Below are 27,621 nucleotides of genomic sequence, written 5' to 3' on the forward strand. Positions count from 1 at the left end.
TCCCGCTATAAAGCGGTACCTATTTATCTACTTGCACTTGGGGGTGCTTTTGAACTGCTAGGTGGGCAGGAGCTGGGACCGAACGACGGGAGCTCACCCCGCCGCAGGGATTCGAACCGCCGACCATGCGATTGGCAAATCCTAGGCACTGAGGTTTTACCCACAGCACCACCCGCGTCCCTATGCAAAAGGGTAAATGGACATAAAACTGAGCCCCATATGCACTATGTATTCAAAGCAGCATCATACCATTTTAAACAGTCATGGTTTTCACCAAAGAATCCTGGGAACTGTAGTATATTGGAGCTACAATTCGCATAATAGTTCAACTACCAATCCATCTTCCCAGGGAACTCTAGGAATTGTAGCTCTCTGAGGGGAATAGAGGCCTACTAACAATGCGCAGCACCTTCAATATACTACTTTCCCAGGGGAAAACCATGACTGTTTAGAATGGTACAATACTGCTTTAAATGTACAGGGCAAACAGGGCCTGACCTTAGAAATGGCAATAAGTGCCAGTGGGGGGGACATTACAACCTTCCAAGGACACTCTGTGAATGATCTTAAAGTAGCCAACTTGAAGCAAAGGAACTTCACGGTGAGACTACAACATGAAATCACTGGCTTTAAATACAAAGGGGTAACTTGTGGACTGAATGGAGACAATGGATTTTTTGAACATTATATGTGTTAATATGGGACGCAGGTGGTGCTGTGGTCAAAACCACAGAGCCTAGGGCTTGCCGATCAGAAGGTTGGCGGTTCGAATCCCCGTGACGGGGTGAGCTCCCGTTGCTCGGTCCCAGCTCCTGCCAACTTAGCAGTTCAAAAGCACATCAAAGTGCAAGTAGATAAATAGGTACAGCTCTGGCGGGAAGGTAAATGCAGTTTTTGTGCACTGCTCTGGTTCACCAGAAGTGGCTTAGTCATGCTGGCTACATGACCCGGAAACTGTCTGCGGACAAACGCCGGCTCCCTCGGCCAGTAAAGCAAGATGAGCGCCGCAACTCCAGAGTCGTCCACAACTGGCCTTAACTGTCAGGGGTTCCCTTTACCTTTATATGTGTTAATTGGTTTACCAATGCCAGAATGGCCGAGTCATTAAGAACTGCTCTGTGAATTATCACAGCTAAGTATGCAATTAGCACTGTACTTTTCCAGATTTCATTCACCCCTGACCTTTCTACACACACCCCACTCCATGTGTATATAGACCAGAAGTTACGATAACACTTCGAACATCCGAGGAAGCGTAACCCATGAAAGCTTATGCCATAATAAGTTTGTTAGCAAGGGATGCAGGCAAGACTCTTGGGGCTAGAGGCAAAGTTAACATATGCTAAACACAACTTAACACAGAGCATAGAAAAAAATTAAAAATGTAGAGAAGAGATTGTCCAGAGACATTTACTACCTGGTGTTATTGGCTTTTGTGGAGGTTTACAGTCTCTCAATTTATGGTTAATGCATAGTGCCAAGATGCTGTCCCAAGGGATCTCTTCCACAGATGGACCATTGTCTTCTGAGCTGGCATATTTCCTACTTTTCCACTTGAAGTAAGTTCTGCTCAGCAAATTCTCTACCTGAGACTGAAGTATCTCCTGGGTCTGAAGAGAACTGGTAGTCTGGGACAAATACTGGAAAATCATGGCACAAACAGGGCGCCAGGGAGCTGGTGGGCAGAGGGAAGAGAAGATACATTAAAGTTTATGCCTAACAATAACAGAAAAGAACTATGGCCAATGTTACAGCTCAGTTTCGCTCCGGTATTAGCTGAGCCAAAGCAGGCAAGAGAAGCCTCCCAAATCGGGCCAATAGCCCATCTAGTCTAGCGTCCTGTCCTCCCAGTGGCCAACTGTGGGAAACAAGCAGGACCTGAGCGCAAGAGGCCCCCCCTGCCCCGCCTCTCCCCTCTTGTGGTTTCCGGTAACTATTCAGAAACATTCTGCCCCCAAAGTATCAGGGCACAGCACAATTAATAATAATTACAACAACAGCAGAAACAACAAAAATAACAACCAGGATTCAACCAATGAGTCCTGTCAACATTTGTTGAAATATCTGTTGAAATGTTAGGTCCATTTTTGCAAAGCAGAGCAAGAAAATATAGGGGGAGTTCCAAAGCTTCTTGCATCAAGATCTGGTACAGTAAGAATAAGGAAATCTTTCAGGTAAGTGGGCATAACAGAAAGATAGCTCTGTCCTTATGCACACAAACACACGTGTGAACACATCTGGGAAATGGCTACTTCCCAATTCAAAATTTAATTCCAGAACAATAAACAGACATGCAACAAAATACACAAAACATGATGGAAACAAGGAATAACTTAAAGACTCTCATGATGAGAAAAAATTTCTTTCTAATACATTTTCTTTTGTGATAAGCAAGACAATTATAATTCAGAGCATGTTATTTGTGTGTTACACAGCAGTCTCTCAATTGCTACTAGGCAACAGTACTGGTTAGGAGTTCTTACCACCCAAAGGAGGGAGATCCATGTGAGGGATCTGGAAGGAGAGCAGGGCTTTCTTCAGCCAGCCCAGATGGCTGGGGGTGTTCCACTGGAGATGCGGAAGCACTTTGCTGCCCCCGGGCTCTGCAAATTCAGGTACAGGCCAGGAGAGTTCACAGAGATCTTCTGAAGAGGCGACTTCGGCCAGGAACTGTATCACACTATTGTACAGCTCTATTATGGCACTTGGATCCTGAGAGGGCAAGCCAGCAAGGGATCTCTCCTTCATGTCTTGGTAGAAGTGCTTACTGAATTCACGGTCCACACCGTCTTCAACATACTGCATGAGTGTCTGGCAGTGAACCTTGTCTGAGCTCGGGCACTGAGCAACCAGCCACTGCACAGCTTCAGAGAGCTGTAGACAGAATTACACACGACAAATTCACTAGCTGACAATAAAGTGAAAATCCGTATCAATGAGTCACCATATTAAGGGAGTCAGTTCTGTTGATACATAAACGCTTTCAGTCCTGCTCTCAAACGCAGTCCTTCCCCCAACACAACGGAACATGAAGCTGAAAAAAACTTACTAGAAACAGGCTTCCACTCCCATGATCTACTAAACCAAGGTGAAAACCCTATGCTGACGATGCCTTTCCATATTAGACAACCTTCCCTATTAGACAAGGTTCTAGTAGACAAGATCAACTGAGTATGGAATAATAGAAAAGGCTCATGCAATCGTATTAAGAGATGGTACTCCATCCTTCACAACCAATTGCTCCTGTGAGGACTGCCCAAAATCTCTGAGGTGATGGAAAAAGCCTGAGATAGGACTGGGAGCTGGAAGGGATCTACAGGGGCTTTCAATGGGGAATCTGGTTATCAGGTAGCCAGGTGAAAAGCCTCCCTGCATTGAGCGTGGCATGTCAACAGCCCTGTGGGGTGCGTCAGACTGAGAGCAAGTGACCCAAGGTCATCCAGCGAGCCTCATGGCTGAGTGGGGATTTGAACCCTGGTCTCCCAGGTTGTAGTCTTGACACACTAATCAGCACACTGGTTTCTGCTTTGTTTTTGAGTTGCCAACCTACAGCTTTAAAATGCAACTGATACTAATACTCTCCCTGTGTCGAAAAATCATTAAACCTGGTAGGAGTATAAATTACAACCTCTCTGTGGAGATGGTTCTTACCTTGCTGGTACCTTGCAATCCATTCACAGAATCTGGAATGACAACTATGTTGTAACCTGAAATAAGGTTAGCCGAAATCAAATCTGGCAGCATCAGTCCTTTAAAAGAAACCACATTCCACTTTAGTGATACTACTCCATTATCCCCCTGAAAAGGCACAGAATTAAGAAGAGACAACCACACAGCTATTTTCCAAATGAAAAAATTGACTTAAAGAGCAATTACCCCCAAGTGCAGAAACTTCTCATACCTCCTTCTACATCTTTTTCTATGGCTTCATCCCCCTGACTTGGGACAAGAACCACCAGAGGGACGATTGGTTGGAAAGGTTTCGCCTGAAGGATCCGTTTGAGCTGCAGCAAGGCTGAAAGCCAGTAAACCTCTTCCTCTACAACATCCTCACTGCTCACTCGAGGAGACAGAAGGAGAATCAGCCCCCTCGTGCCAAGCAGCTCCTTCTGGGTCTCTGGGTCATTCAGCTCCGAGGGACTGAGCGTCCCCTCCGTGACCTACACAGGGAAGGCAAACCAATAGGGGGAAATGTCAACACCTAAAAGCATCCCTGCAGGATCAGACCAACGGGTCCATCTAGCACAGCATCCTGTTTTAGCAGCAGACAGCCACAAGCTGGCCACAAGCACCACAGAAGGCAGAAGCCCTTCCCTGCTGCTTGCTCCAAAGCAAAGGGGAATTGGGTGGAGGACTTCCGGGTCAGCGCCAATGACGAATGGCGGAGTTCCTCCGATCGGAGGAACGGGCTCCGTGGAAATTGGGTCTTCCCGCCGCGGCGAAGGCGGGGGCCCGCTAGAAATCCCAGGCGGAGAAGCCTGGGAACGTGGGGTTCGGCAGAGCACCAAGAGCGCCTCCCCTACTCCTACACCTCTTCGGGGCTCCGGAGTGAAGTGGGGTGAGCAGCGCGGTGCTGCGAACCGATCGCTATTTCCATGGAGGGAAGCCGCGCAGCCATCGCTGGAGAGCACTTTTTCCGTATGACATTTGGACTCTAAATCAAGTACCCGTGAGTAAAAACAGAGAATTGGATTAAGAAATTTGCAAAACTTATGAATTAGGCACGAAGCGGGAAGGTTTAAACAGGAAGTCCGCCTTCCGCTTTTTGTATATAGACTGAAGCAAAGACCTTGCAACCTAATAACCTGGAAAACTGCTTTAAATTTGGAAATTTCCTGCATCCACAACCAATAAAACCCCCTTGGAAGCAGGAGAAAGGGGGGGGGGAATTTGACTGTTTAATCCTGCAGGAGGAGAGTAAAGGAATTTAAGTTTCCATCCTCCCAAACCTGGGGACGGGGTGTCGGGACAGAAATTGTTTGAGACGTCCATTGATTGAAAGCGGAGTACTTTGACAGATAGTTTTAAAAAAACAAAAAAACAAATTAACTTTAACGCTACTTTCTGTACTTCTGCATTTTAAAGAAACAAAGTTTTGAAATCGAAAGTAATCTCCTTTGTTGGATACATTTTAAAAATGGATACAAATAGAAATTGTGTCCCCTAGAGGGAGCCTGTCAGTTTGTGGTTGCAGTTTACTGGAGACTCTACAGCTGCGAGATCTGGATCGTGGGACCAGCCGTTTGACCTTGAACAGAAATGTGTTGGAAGGAAGGTTTGGTGTCTGCCCTTGGCATGACAAATGTTTTGCTGGAGCAGCTGCATGAGAAAATGAACTTGATGCATGAAAAATTGGACTTGATGAGTGCTGTGGCCAGTGAATATGATTTAATAGAGAATAAGGATAAAGAAGTTACCGTATTTTTCGCTCCATAGGACGCACCGGCCCATAGGACGCATCAAGTTTTTTGGGGGGGAAATAAAGGAAAAAATTTTTATTCCCCCCCCCCAGGCGCTTGTGGTGCCGGCAGTGGGGAGAAGCGCTCTTCTCCCCGCCACCCGCCTTGAGATCAGGTCGGGGGACAGCGGGAAGACGCGCTGCGCCTCCCCGCTGTCCCCGGAGCTTGCGGGGCAGGCAGCGGGGAGAAGCGCTCTTCTCCCCGCCGCCCGCCTGCAGACCAGGTCCGGGGACAGCGGGAAGACGCGCTGCGCCTCCCAGCTGTCCCCCGAGCTTGCGGGGCAGGCAGCGGGGAGAAGCGCTCTTCTCCCCGCCGCCCACCTGCAGACCAGGTCCAGGGACAGCGGGAAGACGCGCTGCGCCTCCCAGCTGTCCCTGGAGCTTGCGGGGCAGGCAGCGGGGAGAAGCGCTCTTCTCCCCGCCGCCCGCCTTCAGATCAGGTCCGGGGACAGCGGGAAGACGCGCTGTGCCTCCCAGCTGTCCCCGGAGCTTGCGGGGCAGGCAGCGGGGAGAAGCGCTCTTCTCCCCACCGCCCGCCTTGAGATCAGGTCCGGGGACAGCGGGAAGACGCGCTGCGCCTCCCCGCTGTCCCCGGAGCTTGCGAGGCAGGCAGCGGGGAGAAGCGCTCTTCTCCCCGCCGCCCGCCTTGAGATCAGGTCCGGGGACAGCGGGAAGACGCGCTGCGCCTCCCCGCTGTCCCCGGAGCTTGCGAGGCAGGCAGCGGGGAGAAGCGCTCTTCTCCCCGCCGCCCACCTTCAGACCAGGTCCGGGGACAGCGGGAAGAGGCGCTGCGCCTCCCCACTGTCCCCGGAGCTTGCGGGGCTGGCGGCGGGGTCTCCCCTCTCACTCTGCAGGCTTCAGCGAAAGCCTGCATTCGCCCTATAGGACGCACACACATTTCCCCTTCATTTTTGGAGGGGAAAAAGTGCGTCCTGTAGAGCGAAAAATACGGTATACAGCGATCAATTCAGGAATCTGGTTTAACAAGGCAAGTCCAAGGGCAGATGAAGAAGGAAGAGGCAGTGATTACTCCTCAAACAACACAAATGGAGAGATCCAAAGTCCTGCAGGAACAAAAGCCACTGCGTTGGAAGATTGAACTTGGAGAGTGCTGGGAAGTGTTCGAAGTCAAGGAAGCTTTTAACTCTAGTGGGACTATGAAACAGGTGAATAACTATCTTTTGGATAAATATTTTTTGGATTACAAAGATGACGATGGGGAGTGGGACTGGGGGGAAGGGGCCAGCCTGACGAAGGAAAATGGAAACTATTACCGGATGGAACCCTCCGGAGACCCACTCCCCAAGAAACCAACAATAGACAAAGAAGTGCGTAAGCACAAACAAGAACAAGAAAATTTGCAGAAGGGGCCTAGAAGAGATTTAAGGGCCTCGGACATAAGAAAACCAGATTGATGGACTGGATGTAATGGACAGAAAGGACTGACACAACCCAAAACCAGGAAGAAGGGACGTTGGAGAAAAATTTGAGATATCAAGGGAAATTCTTTTGTTAATTTTGGAATTAGTGTAACATTAATGAAATATCAGGGAATATGCTGGAAAGGAACTAAATTGGCTTCAGCAGAAATGATTTAAGGAGATATGTATGAATATGATGTAAACTTTGAAATTTTAAGATTTTTAAGATAAGATAAGGTCAAAGAGATTAAGGTAAATTGAATAACAGATTATATTAAAAGATGGAAAGGTGATGTTGAATCAATAAATAAGATAGATTGTGAAGATTAATCATTTAAATTAAAATTGAGACATGGGAAGAATTTGCTGGAATAACAAATTAAACTAGAATACAAAAAGGGAGGTGTGAGGAGGTTCAAGAAATAAGCAAATGAAAAGTTGTAATCAGAGATTTGTATTTTTTTTCTTTCTTTTTTTGGTTTTTTCTTTGTTTTATTTTTTGCTGTATTTTTCTGTTTTTCTTGTTTCTTTTTTGTGTTTATGTATTGATGAAATTTCGAATAAATATCATTTTAAAAAAACAAAACAAAAAACAAAAACAAAGGGGAATTGGGTGGCAGACTCCCCTGGACGTGAAGACGCCAGTCCGCTGTCCTGGCCAACGGCCGCTAATTGACCTACTCTCTGTGAATAAATATACTGACCAAACAGTCCCAATCTGTATAACAACATTGGGCAGTAAAAGTTAAACAAATTAATGGCTTACTGTTAATGTGCAGATCTATAATAGTTTTGCCTTTCCCACCTCGGGTGAAGAGAAAACAAACCAATAATTTCCTGACTTAGCATTATGTCTGAATGTGGGACTGCGGTCTGTTTTGCTCCAAGCAAACCACAATTGGAACAAACCACAAATCATAGTTAAACGGTACTGAACGTTTCTTTTAAAAAATCAAAATAACAAAAAAATGCATTTAGGAAAATGTCTATGAAGAATACAGATGAAATACAATTGCATAATTTAATAATAATTAAGTATATGCCTCTGCCTCCATGGCAAATAGTTTTGTGGGTGGGTGTGTTAAATATCTGTGATTGTGTTGGGGTTTGGCCTCCCTCACTACTGGAATGAGGCTTCCATCAGGGCCCTGGGGGCCTGAAAAATCTTCCCTATCTAGACTGTGCAGGGCTTTATAAAGCAACACCAGCAGACAAAATGAAAGCCAATAAAGAACTTTAAGCACAGGAATGTGTTTGATACAGTGAGTCTGCCTTAACCAGGCTACTGAATTCTGAACTTTCAAAAGGCAGAGCTTTTGCAGTACCTCTCATGACAGTGACATGTAGCAAGCAATGTTTGAACTGACCTTGACGCACACACTGATACAAGCAGCCCAGTCATTTTTCATATGAAGAGAAGTATGCAATGCAAGTGTCTGGATTCCACCTTCCACCACAGACATATCTTCCTTCAAATTTTTACCAATCATAAGCTTAGCTTTCAACCAGTCTGCTATAATTCTGTGAACAGAAGACCAGATATACTTTCAGTATAGCATCACAAATTAATTGTAAACTCTGCCACCACTTTAAAAAGTGACAAATATTTAGATCCTGTAAATAATAGTGTTGTTATCAGAGTGTGCTACTTTGTTGAAAGAAACAGACATCTTCATTAAAATATTCACAAACTACCTGCATGTTAATATAGTATCTACAAGAATCATATTTGAATTTACTTACTATCTATAGTCAACATTTTATACAAGCAAACAAGCAGGACTGCCACAAAAATATTGCAATGGAGAGCGACCCTTATCCCTCTTTCAGATAGCCAACCATGACCTCCTTAAGCATATTCCATTACATCTCTCATTCACCTGGTTCTATGTACAAACACTCCACCCCAGCAAGAGTCAGCATTCCATGGCCCCCCAACATATTCAGGTTGGGCCACCAGGCCATGGGGTTCTAAACATATTTTGTAATTAGGCAAATCTTGAGGGTTCCCTGAACTTCCTTATTCCTCCCTCTTGTGGTGCTTTGGCTATATAAGGATCAACACTCAGAGAAATGAGATCACTATTATTATATATGATAATTTGCACAGCCACAATATGGTAATTTTCCTTTCAGAAATCTTAAGGAGTGTCACACAGGTTGATAAGGATATGACTCAATCCTATACATGTTTACTCAGAAGCAAGTCCCATTCTGTTCAATGGGCAATTCTCCCAGGTGAGTGTGCACAGACTGTTAGCATTAGGAACTTAACTGAAATACCGAAAACCTATATTCCTAAATTCTTGGCTTGAAGATTGATAATAAATGAATAAACCTGTTAATAAAGAGATTTCCTGACACCCTGATCCTACAAATATGCATAGGAACAACAGTGCAAGAAAGGGCAAGTTTACGGTGCAGGTACATCACTTGATTGCTCACAGCTGAATCTGTGAACTGGCTCCACTGAAACAAACATATCTGGCATATTCTGAAGTGACATGAAACCTATTTGGCATAAGGCCCACAACATCTCATTCATACTTACCAGTCAGCGAGTGATTCACCATGAGTGGCTTGCTCTGGTTTGGTTACACCAGACGTGCAGAGCATGTTACTGAACTACAACTCCCATCATCCCCGAGCACTGACCATGCTTGCTGGGGCTGAAAGACATAGTGCTTCAGCAACACCTGGAGTGCTACAGGTTCTCCACACCTGGGCTATACCTATTTTCTCTGCTTAACTGCTTACTACCATTAATCCTGTTTTGAAAAGCCACTACTATTATGGGAGGAGCCAAGGGAATGGAGCTTCTAAGGGCAGGACTCCAAGTACCCAATGCCCCAACTTTCCCCGTCTTCTATGCAAAGGGAAGAACAATGGCACAAGGGACATAGCAGGCATAGCACAGGCATGGAGAACACAATGGCTAGCTTGCGTTCTTCCACACAGGAAAAACAGGCTGAAGTTAGCCCAGATTCAAAGTTCAATAGGCACTGACACCAAGATTCCCTGGGACTCAGCAATGCTGGAGTAACTTTTAATGTCTCTTTTAATGAAAAGGAGCTCCAGGGACTAGAAGACTGCTTCAGTCAGCAACATGGGGCTGGGCCAGGGAGTAAAAAACAACAAAACCAAACATTTTCATGCAAGTCTCTAGTTATGAATACCAGCATAAGCAAGTAGCAAAGCAAATTATTTTCTGTCTTCTGAATGGCTAGCATCTACTAGGCTGCAGAACTGCTGATAACAAATCAGACCTGAGGGCCACGCAGGCAACACCACCAGCTACTGGCTTTCTTGGCATAGTTTGAATGCAAAAAATACCTTCTGGGATCCCCAACTGGACATTCCTCATAGCCTGGCAACACGAGAAGTACTTTCCAAAAAACCTCTTTTTCTTTTACTGGAATATTTTCAGCTACCAGTGATGGCAGATCCAGTGGAGTCCACACTGCATCCCTTAGGAACACACACACACACACAAAATTATTTCTTATTATTTTATATAAAACTTATTATTATGCAGAATTTCTAGGCAGTGCACAGAATATGTTTAAAAACACAAAGAACAATTAAAATTTGAGAGAAACAGAAAGCTACCATGCAATGCCATCTGTAATAGGAGTGTCAAGGGCCTAAAGTTCAGAAGGCAGGGGGCCTGTCTAATCTCAGTTGGTAGGGAGTTCCACAGGATCGGGCCCACAAGGCTGAATACATGGCTCCTATGAGTTACAGCTGTGCCTCTGAGTCGTGGGGGACCACTAACAGAGACTCCCCCATGATCTCTGTGATCAGACAGGGAGCAGCTGGTGGTGGATGCGCCATGGCGCAGCGACAGTGTCCTGGGTATGGAGGCACAGCTGGACTTCCTGGCCGGCCTCAACACCAAGTGCAGCTGCAACTCACCACTTGCCTTGGGCTTCCTCGAGTGAGAATGGGCCTCCAGATTATCAAGAGCAAGGTGGGCGAGCTTCTCCTCAACAGCACCTGGGCAAGCTACCCAGAGTCCACCTAACCACTGGCGGTAGGCCCAAGAGCCCCAGTGTCTCCCCCATGGCCCAAGGAGTCCAGCAGGCGCAACATCTGGCTAAGCTGCCTTAGCAACAGGAATTGTGTGCATTTTATGTGTATTTTAATGAACTGAACTGAACAGAGCGAAAGATAACGAGTGATGGGGGTCCAGAGAGTGTGTGTATGCTTAGTTTATTTTTTGCAGTTGCTATTTTCCCTGTGTTGTTAATATTGTTTTATAGATTAAATACTGCTTTATATATTGTTTTGTAGATTATAAATGCTGTATTGATCTGTTAATCTAACAGAGCCTTGATTTGATCTAGGAGCACAATTCAAGCCCTCTCTGCGTGCAACTCACACACTCTTTCACTGCACAGTTACATCTGCTTCAGACAAAAGGCAAATTTCTATTTGTCTCTCTTCATACACAGAAGGCTAAGACTCCATAAGAACAGATTGTTACAAGTGTACAGAATCTTCAGGAGCAAGGGCTGGTTGTGCTTCTCTCCAAGATGGAAAGTAAGTGTCTGTGCTGGTTGGCTGGTAGAGTTCTTAAACCAGGAAATAGTCAGAACGGAATGCACAGCAGAGCTCAGATAGCCAAGGCACACAAAACGGAGATACATGCTTATCTATGCAGTATCACCCTAGCATCTGGGATCAGGGCTAGCTCAAGTTACTCCTCTTCCGCTTCCTCTTCCTCCTCCTCCTCTCCCCACAGCCCATTTCCAGATTTATTTTCCTCTGTTGCTCTTTTGCTACTGCATTAGTGCTAGCACTGCTGGCAAGTTCTCTGCCCCCATCTTGCCACACTCTGAGGAAAGTCCAAGGGTTCCACAGAGTGATGTAGTCTGGGAGCAGTGTCTGACAGATCGCTTCTGCTGCCACAGTGGCTGCAAATGCTGATTAAAGTGAAAATTTTAAAATTTGAAAAAGTTTAGCTACTTTGGAGTAAGCTTAAATAGCATTTTTAGCTGTTAGGCTTGGCAGTAAAGGTACTTTCCCGGACGCCTGGTGCAGAACCCTGTGCTCTGAGAAAGGGTTCCCTTTGAACAAGGCAGGCAGAAGACAAAGGGGGTGGCAAAGGACCCTGTGGGTGGGTAAGTGGCCAGCAGTGGCAGGAACAGCAGGGCACCCAGTGGCAGCAATTCTCCACTCCGGCCCTGCTGCCTCCATAGAGCCCTGGCCCTGCCTGTGGGAACTTGCAAGTCACCGAGCTTCGTGGGAAGTCCACAGACAAGAAGAATTGTGCATGCACACAAAAGCTCCTACCAATAACAAACTTAGTTGGTCTCTAAGGTGCTACTGGAAGGATTTTTTTAAAATTTCTTTTTTTTACAACTAACATGATAAGGTTTAACCTAGGAAGTCGGGTATTGCCCCCCTTAGTTCTCCTTTATAAAGAAAATCAGTCTTTAACTCAGTGTTTGATAGATGGTCATGAACACGTATTTTTTTTAAAGGCACTTATTCAAGTCAAAATCCATTTTGGAATCTACCACTTCACAATTGTTCTAGGGTTATTGCAGGTGGCAATCCTGGAGTTTGCCATATGTGTGCTTTAGCTTCAATAATTTTAACATACCTTAATAACTGGTGGTAAAAATGTTGCACTTTCATTTGATGAATTGCCTTGTTCTGTAAACATCTGAGCCTAGAAATAAGCAAAGTGTTTATTTGGTCCACATTCCCCCTTCCATCTTGCAAGTATATGACAACCTCTTATATGACTGGCATGTACAAAGACATGAATTCCAATGTTACTAACAAGAATTTATGTCTGTCTGAGATTTCAAAGCTACCTCAAGGAACAGCTAGCTAGCTAGCTGCAGATGTGATACACCTACATGGCTGCAATTGAGATGCCTGTTGCACATTAATTTTAAGAGGTGCCTTGCCTTCCATTTTTAATAGATAGGGAAGAAAGAAGTCTACAGAGAAAAGAAAGAAGTCTAATGGGGAATTAATGAAGAGTAAAAGAATTCAGGGACTGATAGCCTCAACATTATATTGAGAAAGTATTTTTCCCTAGAACCTCCTTTCTACCCTTTTTGATTTTTTAAACATTTTCAATGTTTAAATGAGTACACAAGTAAAATGCGCTTAAGTTGTAGGCTTATTGTATTTACTCTCTTGGGGCTCCGCCACACAACACTGAAAAAATAATAAACATGACCAAAATATGACATAATAAACATATTTTGGATTTCAACACTGAAAAAACAAGGTGCATCTTTTTTTAACCACGTAAACTGTGTATGTGGACCACAGCAAACCATGACTGGCCCTGCAATAGACACAAAGAATACAAGCACGGGGAGCGGGAGTCAGAGGATGATGAAAAGGAGCACATTTTCTTTCTTTTCACATGGGGACATGACTAGCAGAAACTGTATATCCACTGATTTCTATAACCTACAGAGTGGTCAATTAAAAAGTGGCCCGGTCTGCACAATGCACTAAGCTAGCAGTTTCCAAAATGTGGTCTGTTCATTCAGGTCATCTGTGGCATGTCTGTAAAAAATTATACAGTACCCATTACAATAGCTATGACAGGCAGAAAAACTGTTAAGTGGTCCATCAAGGCCCTCAGCAACTTTCAAGCGCTCTCTATTGGAAAAGTTTGGGGACTACTGCGCTGAGCCAAACCGAGCTTGTGGTTAAGCCAGGAGCCCCCAATTGAGTGGCACGTCTAGCCGAGCCTTGGCTTAGCTCAACACAGCGCAGCAGCAAAGAGCACCGGAGAGACTCCTCTCCAGAGATCTGCATTCCTGCTCTTGCTTAAGCCAAGGCTTGTCTTAGTCTATTGTGCGAACCAGGCCAGGATGCACTTACCTAAGACAGGAGATGCCAAGGTTCCCTGCATGTCCCAAGTTCACAATCGTTTTAGCAAGGTGCTCTCTGGCAATAGGACATTCTGCGCTGGGAGACAGAGCCTTCAATTTATGTTTTGGATCTACACAACAGGGAGCTGCTGGGAAAGATCTCATCTGACGCTTCAATTTCTTCCGGGCTGCAACAGCTTCCCTCCATCTGCAAGATAAAAGTATCAATGCATTTTATTAAAATTATTCAAATCAAAGTTATTGCTTAGCCAAGGGCCATCACCAAATCATACAGCAGTAAAATAAAAAGCGGACATTTTCCTTTATATCCATCTTAACAGGCCTCTGACTGTTAAGGAAAATAAGAATGGGATCATGAAAATTTGGTTTGAATTGAAGAATGAAGAATGGAGAGATCTCCTCATGTGGAGATCTGAAGACCTATGGATTACAAACTTGACTAAAGTGGAAGCTGGAGTTCTTGGGACATTTGGACTTAAAAGAAGTAAGAAACAAGATTTGGGCTACACTTTTAAATATGGAGGTCTGGCTGGAAGAAACATGGACCTTATTGGGACAGAGCTTCTCCGAGATTTGGTGTCCAATACAAAGGACTATCAAAAAAACCGGCAGAGAGGAATTGAGAGAGAATTAAGAGCCTCGGACGTGAGGTCACCAGGCTGACAGCAGATAGACTGATGGACATTTGTTTGGGGTTCGAAACCGGGAAAGGCGGGGAGTGGGGCTTTGGGAATCCAAAGGGTGTACAATTATACTTTGTTTCTTTGTATTTTGTTTTGCTACTTATATAAAAATGGGGAACTCGTGAAAGGGAATTGGGGTCGACCTTAGAAAAAGATATTAAGAATAAGTACTGACGTATAAAGACTGAGGTTTATGTTAAAATTGGTTAACTAAAATGAATTAAATATAATAAGGTAAAATTTGGGGATAAGAACTTGCTGAACTAAAAATTGAACTGGAATACAAGAAGGGGAGGTGTGGGGAAGTCAGGGAAATATGTTATTGAAAGTAAGGAATGCAAATTCTATGTGTGTGTTTTTTTAATTTTCTTTTTGTTTTTTCTCTATTTTTTGAAAACTTTAATAAATATCTTTAAAAAAAAAAAAAAAAAGCGGACAATGCCAAAAGCCATCCAACAGTATCTATTCCACTGTGGAATCCAGTATCTTTTACAATAATAATAAAAACTATAAACAATTAACACTTGCTACAAAAGAAGGGTCCTACTCATTTAACTGCTCTCATTCACAGACAAAACTGCAACCAGAAAGCTGGCTAAGTCAAATATGACCATAGGGTTTGGTTTGTCACCAAAAAAGTTACAATTCATTCTTAACATGCTCATGTAATTTTCCTGTAGGCTTGCACATTTCAGGCAAAATAAAGGTCTTCAAAATACACTCAAAATAAACCACTCTGAGGGCTTTAAAGAAAACCAATCAAGCAGTGTATATTTAAAAAAAAATGAAAAGCCACTCAATTATTTTGCAGTCAGGAGTCATCACATAAAAGCCCTGACCCTGAGCCCTGCCATGAGCAGTTCAACTCAACACCAGTTTCTCTTTGAAATTTGATTTACAATCTACAAAACCCATTTTAAAAAAGGCATCCCTGATAAGCCTGCCAAGCAGGCATCAAAGCAGTTCAAATCAATGGAGGCCAGAAGGAATGCAACTTTCCTTCTTGGGCCACTACTGGCACCACGGAAATTTCCTAGAGGAGCTTGCAAGAAAAGCACTGTTGGGATAGCCATTCATCATTCAGAAATCATTTTACTTATAGCTCTTAATCATTTCTCAACCTAACCTATCTTCCTACAGTAGATTCAACCTGTAACAAGATAAAGATAAAAATGAGACGTAACATGTGCTGCTCTTAGCTATTTTGTGAAAGAGTAGAATATAATTGTGATAAACTTGACATCCTAGCCAAGGGTCCATTTTATGTCAATTGGCTGCAGAAAAGCTTCATTTAACCCACCGTTGTAAGTATTTGCAGAAACACTGGAGTTCTTGTAGGGTCTCCTTAGCACTCTGGAAAATCTCATCTTCCAAAAATACACCCATTATTTCAGCACAGACTTCCTTGGAGCAGCGGGCAACGCGTGCTCTTTGGTCTTTCTCCAGGGCACACCTAGGTCAAAATTAAGCATTAGAGCACAGTAACAAAGCAAAACGAAAATGAAAAATACAGGATTTCTGTCAATGAACGAAGCCACTTAAAAATTTTCAAAGACTAAACTGAAAATATATTATTATTATTAATAATAATAATAATACCCCACTCATCTGGCTGGCTTTCCCCAGCCACTCTGGGCAGCTTACAGTAAATACAAAACATAGTAAAACATCAAACATTAAAAACTTCCTGATTGTTATGGTGATAAGAATGGCAGGAACAGCTTAAATAGGAAGTCTTGTCTTCTGCACACAGAGATGCATCAAGACTTTTTCAACAAAGAAATTGAAAAAAATGTGCCAATTTGTAATATGACATGAACTGATCCATTTTTTTACATCACCACCTAGATATTCTGTGTCTAGTCGACTCTCCTCTTTCTCTTCAACTAGATTAGGTAAAGGTAAAGGGGACCCCTGACTGTTAGGTCCAGTCGTGGCCGACTCTGGGGTTGCGGTGCTCATCTCGCTTTATTGGCCAAGGTAGCCGGCGTACAGCTTCTGGGTCATGTGGCCAGCATGACTAAGCCGCCTCTGGCGAACCAGAGCAGCGCACGGAAACGCCGTTTACCTTCCTGCCAGAGCAGTACCTACTTATCTACTTGCACTTGACGTGCTTTCGAACTGCTAGGTTGGCAGGAGCAGGGACCAAGCAACGGGAGCTCACCCCGTTGCGGGGATTTGAACTGCCGACCTTCTGATCGGCAAGTCCTAGGCTCTGTGGTTTAACCCACAGCGCCACCCACGTCCCTTTCAACTAGATTACTGTACCAGTTATTGCTGTGGTGGGAAGAAAAAACAAAACTAATTTGATTGGCATTACTTTATGTAGTTTTACTTCAAGATAAAACATTGTGTGATCCGAAGAAGAGTAGACTTTATCACAGAAAGTGAGAAGGGGCTGTACTCCTCCTCTAGATGACTGTGAAAACGCAGGGCACAGAGAGTTAGGAAGCCTACATTTGAAATTTTGAGCTTTTTAACATCTAGGTCTCAAAGCTCCTTCGTGTTGACCCTGCCCATATTCTGCATAGGGCTGGTCCTGTCATCCATTTCACAGGCAAATCCCCGTGTTTTACTGCTTACTTTAACTCCTTTGCTGAAATCTCTTGCACCATTTCCTTCACCACTTCTTCTGTCAATGCCATACGCAGCGAGTCGCTCAACATTTCTATTAACTGCTCCATTTCCTGCTTCCGCCTAAGGAGAGGAGGAAAACACGTGCACATTTTGGCAGATGACAGACAAGTAAAATCTTAAGCAACCAAGTATCTCCATATTTTAAAAACTGCAGTGTCAAAACTAGTGCATTAAGTGTAATGCATGAAAATATTACAGGGATACAGGTAACATTAACCATATTCGGATTACATTCATTGCTGAAATTCCTAGCACATTGCATTAAACAGCAGTAAAGCCTGGGTCCTGACAATTTATTGTCATCCTAATCCATTCATTTTCTTTTTCTTAAAAAAATGTTTTTATTAACAATTTCAACATAACAAATTATCAAAACATATCATATTCATTATTTTCCCCCTTTTTCCCCACCCCTCGAACCCTCCCTCCCAGATTCATTCATTTTCAAGAGGAATGCAAATACAATGTTTAGGGAATAATCAACCAAAGTACAAATATTTAGAAGAGAGAATCTTAACGATATGGAAGGAAACAGATAGCTCTGAGAGCTGATAACAGAGGAACAGAGCTGCCTAGTACCAGCTCAGACCTTCGGTCTACGTAGCTCAATTTTGCCTAAACTGACTAGCCAAGATTCCAGACAGGAATCTTTCCCAGTCCTGTCTGGGGCTGAAGATGCCAGAGACTGAAGCAGATGCTTGATCACTGAGCTACAACCCCTCCCCAACCAAGTCCACCTGACCTGAGAGATTCACATTCAAACAATGCGCATGAAGATGGTGGGGCTGTGTAAGTTATCCGTCTCCTGCTGCCAGCATGTTTGGGGGGGGGGGCGGGTCATACCTCCTCACAGTCCATGCATTTGGCCAATAGATGAAAGGGATGTGCATCGCAGAACACTTTCATCCAATGAGGAAGGGGAGCATTGTGTAGAGTTCTACACATGTTGGTACACATGTAGAGCCCATTCCCACCCAGGCTGAGCACATGGGTGGGGAAGCCTGGCCACTGGGTGTTGCTGACCCTTGCCTCTCCAGGACTCCGCTCCCGCTGTGGTGCTGGGGTGTTATGGCTGGCTTATCCACACAAGTACCACAATGTATTCCAATCTACATCTCCTTGTCTCAGAGTTTCTACTACAAGTATAAAGAATGTTTGCCTCTCTTCTTCAGCACGGCGTCTTTCCTCTTCAAGTCTCAGTTTCTCTGCACTGATTACATCTGACGCAATTTGCCGTAAGATTCCCAGCATCACGTCTGTCATGATTTCATCTGTAGTAACATTGGAGATCCTGCATAAAATAAAGGAAACAATTGTGAAGAGTTAGTAGAAAGAACTAGACCTAAATTTGCAGCAGCAGAACTTTTCCAGTCTCCCCACAAAAGCCTGTTTGTTATTCACATGTAATGTTGTGTGATAATGTGAATTTTTTTCTATTGTTTATTTCTGTAAACATGCATTTGGGATGCAGGAATAGTAAAGCTGGCATGATTTGATATCTAAAGAGACCCCCTATTATGACCTACTTTCACGCTGATAAAAGGCCATATCTGAGTTTGGGCGCCAATGGGACCAAGAATGTTAACGGGATGAAAATTTTTCAATGTTTTGGGTCATGCTTATTTCCATCATAGTGGTGGGAGATAACGAGATCTTTATTTCTTTTCAAGGAGAAAGAATTGTGTTCTGTACCAATCCATCCTTCAGGGCAAAAAATAATTTGGTCTTTCACAGGAGTTGGAAGAGAGCCCTACCAAACTGCCTGAATCCAGTTCACCGCAACAAAGAGCCTTAACATGAGGTTCTTCATGTTTCTATTTGTAGGTTAGAAAACACAGAAGTTCCAACAGCACAAATGTGTCCTCAAGGGCTCATTCTCATCTCCACAAGATGACTGACTGCCCACATCTGCTGTTTCCACAGCTTGAAGCACCATGCTCCACTAGAAGACACATTTGGCACAGCCACCTGTTCCACCACTTAATGTTACGCTATGTTACAAAACTATATTAGTCAAGGGGACCCTTCATCCGGTTATTGAAATATGCCATTCTCCTGACCCTTTCTGGGATGACACTGCTTTTGAATATTCCTTTCCTGCACCATAACCCAAAGTGGAAATTAGGAACACAGGAACTTTATCAGTATTTTCCCCACGTGGCAGTTCATATATTTCTGGGTGTTCCAAGTTGGGTTCTGGACAACCTCCAGGTAATACTTCACAGTTGTTTGCAACAGCAAGTATTCCAACCTGCTTTGGCAAGTAATGTAAGCGTTTACACGTAAAAGAGAGAGAGGGGAGAACATGCCACCGCTGTCAATCATCAGTTTTTGTGAAATTAATAAAGCTGCCCAGTTTGACAGTTGGCCTCCACTAACTAAACAGTATCCAAACTATTTCTGCAAGCAGTTGGCCACTGTGAGAATAAGATGTTAGACTAAAAGAGGTCTCTTCAACCTTTTCAGACCCAGGAGCCACTTTTAACCCAAACATGGATTTGGGATCCCATTTCTGAATCTTTTACCATATATTCGCATGGTGGTTGCGCTCCTGTTTTGCCCAACTCTGGACCAGGCTGCAGCCCACAAGCTGAAGACCAGTGGACCAGCTAGGCCTCTGGCCTGATCTAGCAGGACTCTTCTTATGTTATTGTATGCTGAGATGGATTGGATATAGCAATGGCTTCCTCGGAATGTCTTCAAATAATACTGAGTGCAGCATTAGTGCATTTACCATATTGCTGTCTGTACATAGGCTGCTCCTGTGGAGCCAATTTCTCTGCATTCGCCTTCTAGCACATCATGCACAAGGTCTTCAACCACTTCGGCAATGTCCTAGGAACAAGAAAGAACTGGCAATTAGCACCCGACACTCAAAACATTCCATTCTGAAAAGCAAAACCAAATGGTATTACTGCATGATGGGTCATTATTAAAATTCAGAAATGTGAACAGAAAAGCAAATAATATGCACTCTGCAGGGAAAGGTTGTATTAATCACACTTTAGGCTCATGATCAGAACTAGGAGGTGTGTCAGAGTAACTTAGTTCAACTATTGCCTTAAATTTGACCTTCTGTGCAACAACTAAAATCTTTTTTAAAAAGTTGTTATTATGTATTTCTTTATATACATCCTCCCCAATTTCTTAATTTGGAGTCCCCCAAAACAGAGGGCATCTTATACATGGAGGCATCTTATAGACAGAAAAATACAGTACCTTCAGATTACAGCAGTTGGGTCTATTAGACAAAGTCCTTTAACAAAGTAATTTACCCCAAATTCTGCTGCACAGCCTTCAGTCTGGTAATTGCAAACTTTCAACCAAAACTGGTAATTGCACTTTCAACCTCCACTCACAGAGGACATTCTTAATCCCTGCAATGATGCAAGCTAGGCTTCTTCAAGCTTAAATTTGTTGCTGCTGGATCTGAAGGACTGTTGCCACACAAAATTTCCAAATCTGCATTGTGAGTTTATTAGGACTCCCTATTCTGACAGGAAAGGTCTTGCCTAAGACATTCAAGGACTGCATTTGCCTCTATTGTAGGTGCATTATACTAGGGGCTGTCAGCCCCCTAAAGGCCTTCCCCATACATGTTTATTTCTTGCTAGTTTAAATTAAATTGAAATGACCATACACACTTTTATACTACTGAACATCATCCTTTTAAATTACTATAAATTATCCTTGATGATCTTCCCATAAATTTCACTGTTGGTCAGCGCAGCCCTTTGTTGCAATCTCACTATACCAAACACCATCTGTATCTGTCAGGGAACTGCCATCGAAGCCAAGAGTGGAGGTAAGGCTCCCCAACGATGCAGGAGAAGGGACCAGCAGGGAGAGAGAGAACACTTCCTTTGGGGAAGGAAATTGGCGTGACACCAGGAAGAAAGGGGAGCAGGGAAGGACTTCGGAGACATGGCTCCAAGACTCTTCCACAGAGACCAGCGGGGAGAGCCCAGGGCCTCCGCTGGCCACGCCCACTCTGCGCAGAAGACTTCCGCGCAGGGAAGCTAGGCGGAGACTTGGCGTCAAGGAGCTTTTATGTTGGAAGAAGTTCAGGAAACGCCCACTGACGGATTCTGCCAGTGACTGACACAGCCACGGAGAAAGGGCTGTCCAGCCAGGGAAAGGTTTAGCCAGACAACGTTGCCTAGAGCAGCAGCCCCCTTACGCACGAGCAACCCCCAATTCCCTTTACAGTATCTATCTTGCCAAATTGTTAATTATAGCATCCTATGTGGTACCTGCATCACATTCCTCTTCTAGAAATTACACCACAAACACTTACATTAAAATAGAAGACTTTATAAAGTATCGTTCCTCATTTTTAAGAACTGTGTGACAGCAAGACAGAAGTAAAATGTATTTTCTGAAGCTCCTCACCATATCACTGTAAACAGGCTGAAGCTTGGGAGGAGGAGGAGGAGGAAGAGAAGGTTGTGAAATTGGCCGAAAAGTGGACCCTGCAGCAGAAGGCAAAGGTGCTGGTGCAAGTGGTAAAAGCAACAATGGAGGCTGAGCTCGAAGGACTTCCAGGTCTCCACTACTGTCTTCTGCTCTTGTTTCTGCGGGTGAAACCAAGAGATAAAATATCCAGCTGCTAAAAGGGAAGAGCTGCTTAGAAAGGTAAACCGCATTCTTAATAACACTGATAACCACTTTTTCCTTCAAAAGAGCCAATTCTGGAATGGAAGGACCCAGAACTCAATGGGGACATGCTCTGCATGCAGAAACCTTCATGTTCAAGCTCTGGTGTCTATAGGATTTTTACAGACATCAAATACTTAACAAATTAAGTCAAGGATACAAATAAACTATTTTAATGCTCAGGTCCTATTTTCAAATTCTATTATTAATCACTCAATACTACTTTAAACTGTTCTGCCAAATACAAAAGCTGAAAAGTTGAAAAATAAACGAAATTTAAAACAGACATATAAGCTTTTTTTCCATGACATAATTCTCCTTCAACTCAAGACCACAGTTTCGCACCCTATCCTGGGTGTGTGAATTCTGGCTTACCTGTCGCCTCAACACTGGCTTTCTGACTACTGCTGGCCGAGTCCACTGCAGCACTCTCCCCTGTGTATTTGTTCTGTGCGTTAAAGCTACACAAAGGTATGTGGCGAATCACAGGTGGTAAAACTCCCCCACTGACAATTTCCCCAACGGAAGCAGTTAGCTTCTGCCCAACAAACAGGGATTTCTTGGGCTTGGGCAAGCTTTCTGGTTCCAGAAAAGCAGACCGATTCAACTCCACAAAACTGTAAAATGAAATACAAAACACATGTCAGATGATCCCGAGGCCAAAGATTTCTACATGGAGGTTTGCAACTATATGTAGCATGCACAACTAGATCAGGGGTGGGGAACCTCTGCCCTGCAGAACAAACTTTGGGAGGCTACTTTGGGAAAGCCAAGGCCCCCTCCCCCCGCCGCACATGGCATAATGCATGACATCAGCTGTGCAGCAGGTGAGGGTGGGGCTTCAAAGGAACAAGTGGGCTTCTGATTGCTCTTTTATGCTGGAACAAGGCTTGCTCCCCAACGCCCATCAGCTGATGGGCTGCAGGATGGGCAGTCGGAGTGCCCCTTGCTCAAGGAGGGGACAGCTTCTCTCTGCCAGCTTGCTTACCACCGCAGCAGCAGGGAAGCACAAAGAGGAGAAGGAATTATTTCTATTCCTTGTCCCCCTCCCACTACTGCCACTGCTACAAGTGTAAGCAAGAGAAGAATGGTAAAACCCAGGCTTTCTTCTGTTGCTGAGCCTAGCAGCAGGGGCAGCAGGAACATGGGAAGACGCAGAATTCTTGGTCCAGAAGCTTCCCCGCGCCCCTCTTTTGAAGCTCCACTGGATTCCCAAGCCGTCCTGTACATTGCAAAGCTCCCCACCCCGGCCAGCACTGATCCTTTCAACCTCCAAACTGGAGCCTGAACGGATCAGCAGCAGGTGGTCTTTGTAAGCGCAAGGGATTTGGACAGGGGTCTGGTCCGCAGAGCTAAAAAGTTTCCTTACCCCTGAATTAGATGGTCCATGGGCTTGACACAAGCTTCCTTATTTTTGAGCAAAGAGATGACACCAGGCGGTTCTGGATCTTAACTCCATTAAAGGAGAATGCCAATTGTGATGCCCAGATTCCAGCCATTACTTACCACTGTTTTCTGGTTCAACTTCAGTCAAGATTAGAGTCAAAGGCCAAAGAACCCTCTAATACAACCCATAAAAGCAGTTACACTTATAGGTTATTAGAGAGGTGTTTAACAATGGAAAAGGGTGAAGCTCTAAGTAAAGTTAGGACCACACTTTTAATGTAAAGATTTTATTCTTTCCACTTTGTGATGTGTGTGGGACACAGGAGGTAAATGCAGGGAATTGACCCTTCTGAAGGAGATGCTGGCTTCAGTCACTAAAATCCATCTTTCCCTATTAAAGCCTTTGCACCACAGTTTTCATAAAAGCTCTGGGATAAACCAAGGCTCCCTGAACTCTAACACTTACCCATCAGAAACACTCAGGCCATAGTAACTTATAAAATCAGTTGCCTCTTCAAAGTCTTTAAACAGCAGCATGCGGACCACATTATCGAGAGGAAAGATGGTGGACCTCTGAGTGCTCACAGTATAAGCAATATTGAGAGACCTTAAAGCATCTCTACGAATCTGAAAATATTTTAAAAGCTCCCATTAATAATTAAAAAAATAATTAAGATACGTAAAATGTTTCGCAATGACAAGGAAGAGAAGGTTACGTTTATAGGTGCTTTTCTTTTCACTTTATATACCTTAACCAATGTTGTTTGAGGCTCCAACATACCAACTTTTCCCAAATTGCAGCAGGCGATTCTTTCAACATGTTTTGAACCCCCAGGAGTACTAAACCTTGGAACACCATGGGAGGAATTCAGCATTGCACTAAAGCAATCATTCCATCAAACTAAGCATTTCGGCTCCCCAAAAGGAACAATCTCCCTCTCCCTGTCTTCAGGTATGGTTGCAAGGGTTCTCTTGACCCCCGAACCAATTTGGGGGCAGAGATGGGGGAGAACCTCACTGCGCAAGATGTGACTCATTACTTGAATCCTGCACAATGGTTTGTAAATATAAATACTGTACTTCAACAAACGTAAATGGAAAATTAGGCTTACAATGTAATTTATTTCTGGTTAGCAGTCAAGCCAAAAGGGAAAAAAGGTAGATTCACCTTCCAGTAGAAGGCTTATTCCAATGGGAATAAGCTACATTTAATGAAAAACTAAATAGAAAATAGGACAGTGGAGTCCCTATCAACACCAGAGCAAATTACTGTGGAAACAAAGCGAATACACTGCACCTCAGATAATGAATACAGGCCTGAAGAGGGTTTGCCTGCTGTCCTGGCAGAAAAAACCCTCTCAGTAAATCAAATTTCCATTCTTGGCCAGCAGGGTAAGGGAACAAATTCACTGCTATCACCTGTTGCAGAATCTTCCGGCCAAAAGCCTCAACAATGCAAGATTGTCAGTTTTACAGCAAAGGGGCAGCCAAGGTGTCCTCAAGTGCTCAAAGTCATGGAAGTGGCCCCCTCTCACACACCTGGGGAAGCCTGGGTCTTGGAATTGTACCCCAAAGTGATACATTCTGTGACTTACCAGCCTAACACCATATTATCTTGGGTATTGGCAATGTTAAAACAAAAACAAAAAACCACCAAACACCCACTGACAACATATTTTAGGATGATAAGAAATGCAAAATATGGGTTTTCCCTTCCTCAGTATTTTCTTAGTTAAATGCCATTTCTTACCTGGCTGAAATAGCAGTGTAACAAGCATGCATTCAGGTAAGAAGCTGTTTGCACAAGTTTGAAAAACCTTACAAAGTTATTGCTGTTCAAAGCAGCAAAGGCTTGAACTGCAAATCTAACTTCAGTGGAGTTTCGGACATCTGGACGAAACTGTTGCACTTCTCTGTTGAGACAAAGAGGGACACGATTTTCTTACTTTACTGCTAATGATGGAAGCTACCTCTGTTGAACACAAAAATGCAGAAAGAAAAAACACAAAGGCCCTTAGGCTTAAAATCCATGCACAGTATCATGCATTTAAATTGAAGACCCCCTTGCTGCAGATGAAGTATTCAAACATTTATTTCAACATCTATGTATCTGAAAAAACTACTTACTTATATTATTAATTTTAACTAATACTAGAAGGAGTAGCCAAACCAATGCAGTGTCCATTTAATCAGATGCATGAAGAGCTATCCTTGGTTGGGACAGGAGCACACACAGGAATCAAGAGAATAATTGTTAATCTCGTGGCCAAGGGGGATTGAAGTGCAAGGGCTTCTTTCAGCCTTTTGGTCACATGGTTTAGCATTCTCTTTTTATTCTATATCCATCTAAGAAAGTGGGCTGAAATTGATGAAGGCATATACTTTAATGAATCTGTCAGTCTTTAAGGAAGTTCAGGAGTCAAAATACATTATGTTTTATTCTGCTTTTTGCACGTCTTTGCAGAGCATATCCTTGACAAAGTCTAGCTGCAGGTTTGTGAACACGGATCTGACTTTACTTCTAAATCTGATTTATTCAAATGAACTGAAAGCAAAATCCTTGATTCTTCCAAGAAGGAAGACTATCAGTGCCACTGTGTTTAGAGCACACTGAACAAGAGGCTCAAGATACGAGGATCAAGAACAGCTATTTAGGGAGGGGAAGCCAAGCACAAAAACAGGTAAGCTGGAGGGGAGAAGGTTGTCCTTGTCTTTTTAAGCATTGAAAGAAATAATGCTGACAGAGATTTTTCTTCAAATGCATCATGAACCTGACCTGATCACTTATAAAGCTCTCTTTCTTTTTTTGCCCCATGTGCTGCAGTATTACTTCCACTGCAGTTTTCAGGGATGGAGTCTTGCCTAGGCAAAGGTTCTTCCTTTTGGGGGTGGGGAGCCTAACATGAGCACTTCCAAGGGCATGAGGCACTCCAGACAGCTGTACCTCAGGAAACATGGCAAATGAAAAGCTTTCAGCCACTTGTAAATATGCAAGCAAATGCCCGATTCCTGAAAACTTCAATGGCACATGCAGCACACACAGCTAGACAATCAGGAGATGGAAGAGGAGGTGGCTGCTTTGGGAGGGGGTTATAGAAAGAGAGAACAGGCAGTGTCTCAATCCACCTGTGGCTCTGCTCTGATTGGGTTTTATTGTTGGCCAGTGGCCCTTTAGAGGAAAAGGGTTCCCCGTTCCTGTCAGAGGCAGACCATAATTCATTGTTAACACTTGACTAGAAACAATATACTTGCATAGGACAAAAAGTAAAATTATTTTGCATTTATATACCAATTCTACAAATAATGGCAAGGGAAGATCCTATAACTATTTTAAGACTTACCTGAGAATATCCCCCTTGTTGAGATTCAGGAGGACATTATATCCTCTGAATTCTGCTTCACTCTTGCAGTAAATACCCTTGATTGCAAGGTCCTGATACATTTCCTTCAGGCTCTGGAGGCATTTAGTCATGTTCTCATTGTTGATTTTGGCATCAAAAGAAGACATCGGCTCTTCACATAAATGGTGGGAACAGTGGATATGAAAACGGGTACATTTCTCCATCAAGGAAACAGTTACAGGGCAGCAGAGATGTTGTTGGGTTATATCCTGGCAAAATGTAAGAGCATAAGAACTCAGATATTCAATTCTACTTATATGCTTCATGTTGCACCTTTTAAAGACTGCACAAGTCTCAAAGCCAAGACAATGCTTTGTCATAATACAGCTATGTGTAGACATCCTGGCACAACTGCTACGATCCTAGACCAAAACTCTTGAGGGTTTATGAGGCTAGATGACATACCCTAGAGCAGTGTTTCTCAACCTTGGGTCCCCAGAAGCTATTGAACTATAGCTCCCATCATTCCTAGCCAGCATGGCCAGTGGTAAGAGAAGATGGGAGTTGTGGTTCAAGAACATCTGGGGACCCAAGATTGAGAAAGGCTGCCCTAGAGAGCTCACCTTATTTTAATCTGGTGACAGAAGTTTAGAAGCTTCAGGTCATACATGACAGGGGGGGGCAGGGAGAAGAAGCATAAAGGAAACAAGTGGAAGCAGCATGGGTGTGATGAACAAAATAAAAGATGTAACGAATAAAATACAAGAAAATGAGACCTCAATATTCTCTGCAAGGCAGGCAAAGTGAGTCCCACTGGGAGACATATGCTGGAAAGGTGGAGGGGAAACTCTGTAATGGGAATACACAGCATGCAAGATAGCAGAGTTAAGCATATGAAAGATACTATATTTGTTTGTATTCCATTTATGGGTCACCTACTACGAATTCTCTCTAGGCAACATAAAGTAAGACAAAATAAAAATGCACATGGTTTTATTGAGTTTTATTGACTCAATAAACCCAATCCACCAGTAGCACAACAAAATTCAGCCACAAAATCTAATACAGACAGGCTCAAATCAAAACCCCAACAATCAATCCAAGAAAATTCAGGCTAAAACGGGCCAAGTTACCATTATTTTGCAGAGGCAAAAATAAAACATCAACAAT

The 27,621-nt window shown here is 43.7% G+C and overlaps 1 protein-coding gene across 3 annotated transcripts in view; it reads right to left on the reverse strand.

Moving 5' to 3' along the window:
• The window catches only part of MCM3AP (minichromosome maintenance complex component 3 associated protein), a 48,720-nt gene that overhangs the window by 9,692 nt on the left and 11,407 nt on the right, over positions 1-27,621 (reverse strand). For all 3 annotated transcript variants that reach the window (XM_083625945.1, XM_083625944.1, XM_083625946.1), the window contains exons 9-25: positions 26,452-26,720; positions 24,861-25,023; positions 23,577-23,737; positions 22,100-22,341; positions 21,461-21,642; positions 19,803-19,903; positions 18,228-18,359; positions 17,015-17,128; positions 15,732-15,884; positions 13,738-13,935; positions 12,488-12,556; positions 10,213-10,347; positions 8,247-8,400; positions 3,902-4,160; positions 3,652-3,749; positions 2,484-2,874; positions 1,418-1,675 (exon numbers count right to left, since the gene is read on the reverse strand). In XM_083625945.1, coding sequence (XP_083482071.1) covers positions 1,418-1,675; positions 2,484-2,874; positions 3,652-3,749; positions 3,902-4,160; positions 8,247-8,400; positions 10,213-10,347; positions 12,488-12,556; positions 13,738-13,935; positions 15,732-15,884; positions 17,015-17,128; positions 18,228-18,359; positions 19,803-19,903; positions 21,461-21,642; positions 22,100-22,341; positions 23,577-23,737; positions 24,861-25,023; positions 26,452-26,720 — 3,079 coding nt within the window. The remainder of the gene's footprint in view (positions 1-1,417; positions 1,676-2,483; positions 2,875-3,651; positions 3,750-3,901; positions 4,161-8,246; positions 8,401-10,212; positions 10,348-12,487; positions 12,557-13,737; positions 13,936-15,731; positions 15,885-17,014; positions 17,129-18,227; positions 18,360-19,802; positions 19,904-21,460; positions 21,643-22,099; positions 22,342-23,576; positions 23,738-24,860; positions 25,024-26,451; positions 26,721-27,621) is intronic.

Source organism: Podarcis filfolensis (assembly GCF_964270895.1).
Source record: "Podarcis filfolensis genome assembly, chromosome: 1".
Taxonomy (NCBI): Eukaryota; Metazoa; Chordata; class Lepidosauria; order Squamata; family Lacertidae; genus Podarcis; species Podarcis filfolensis.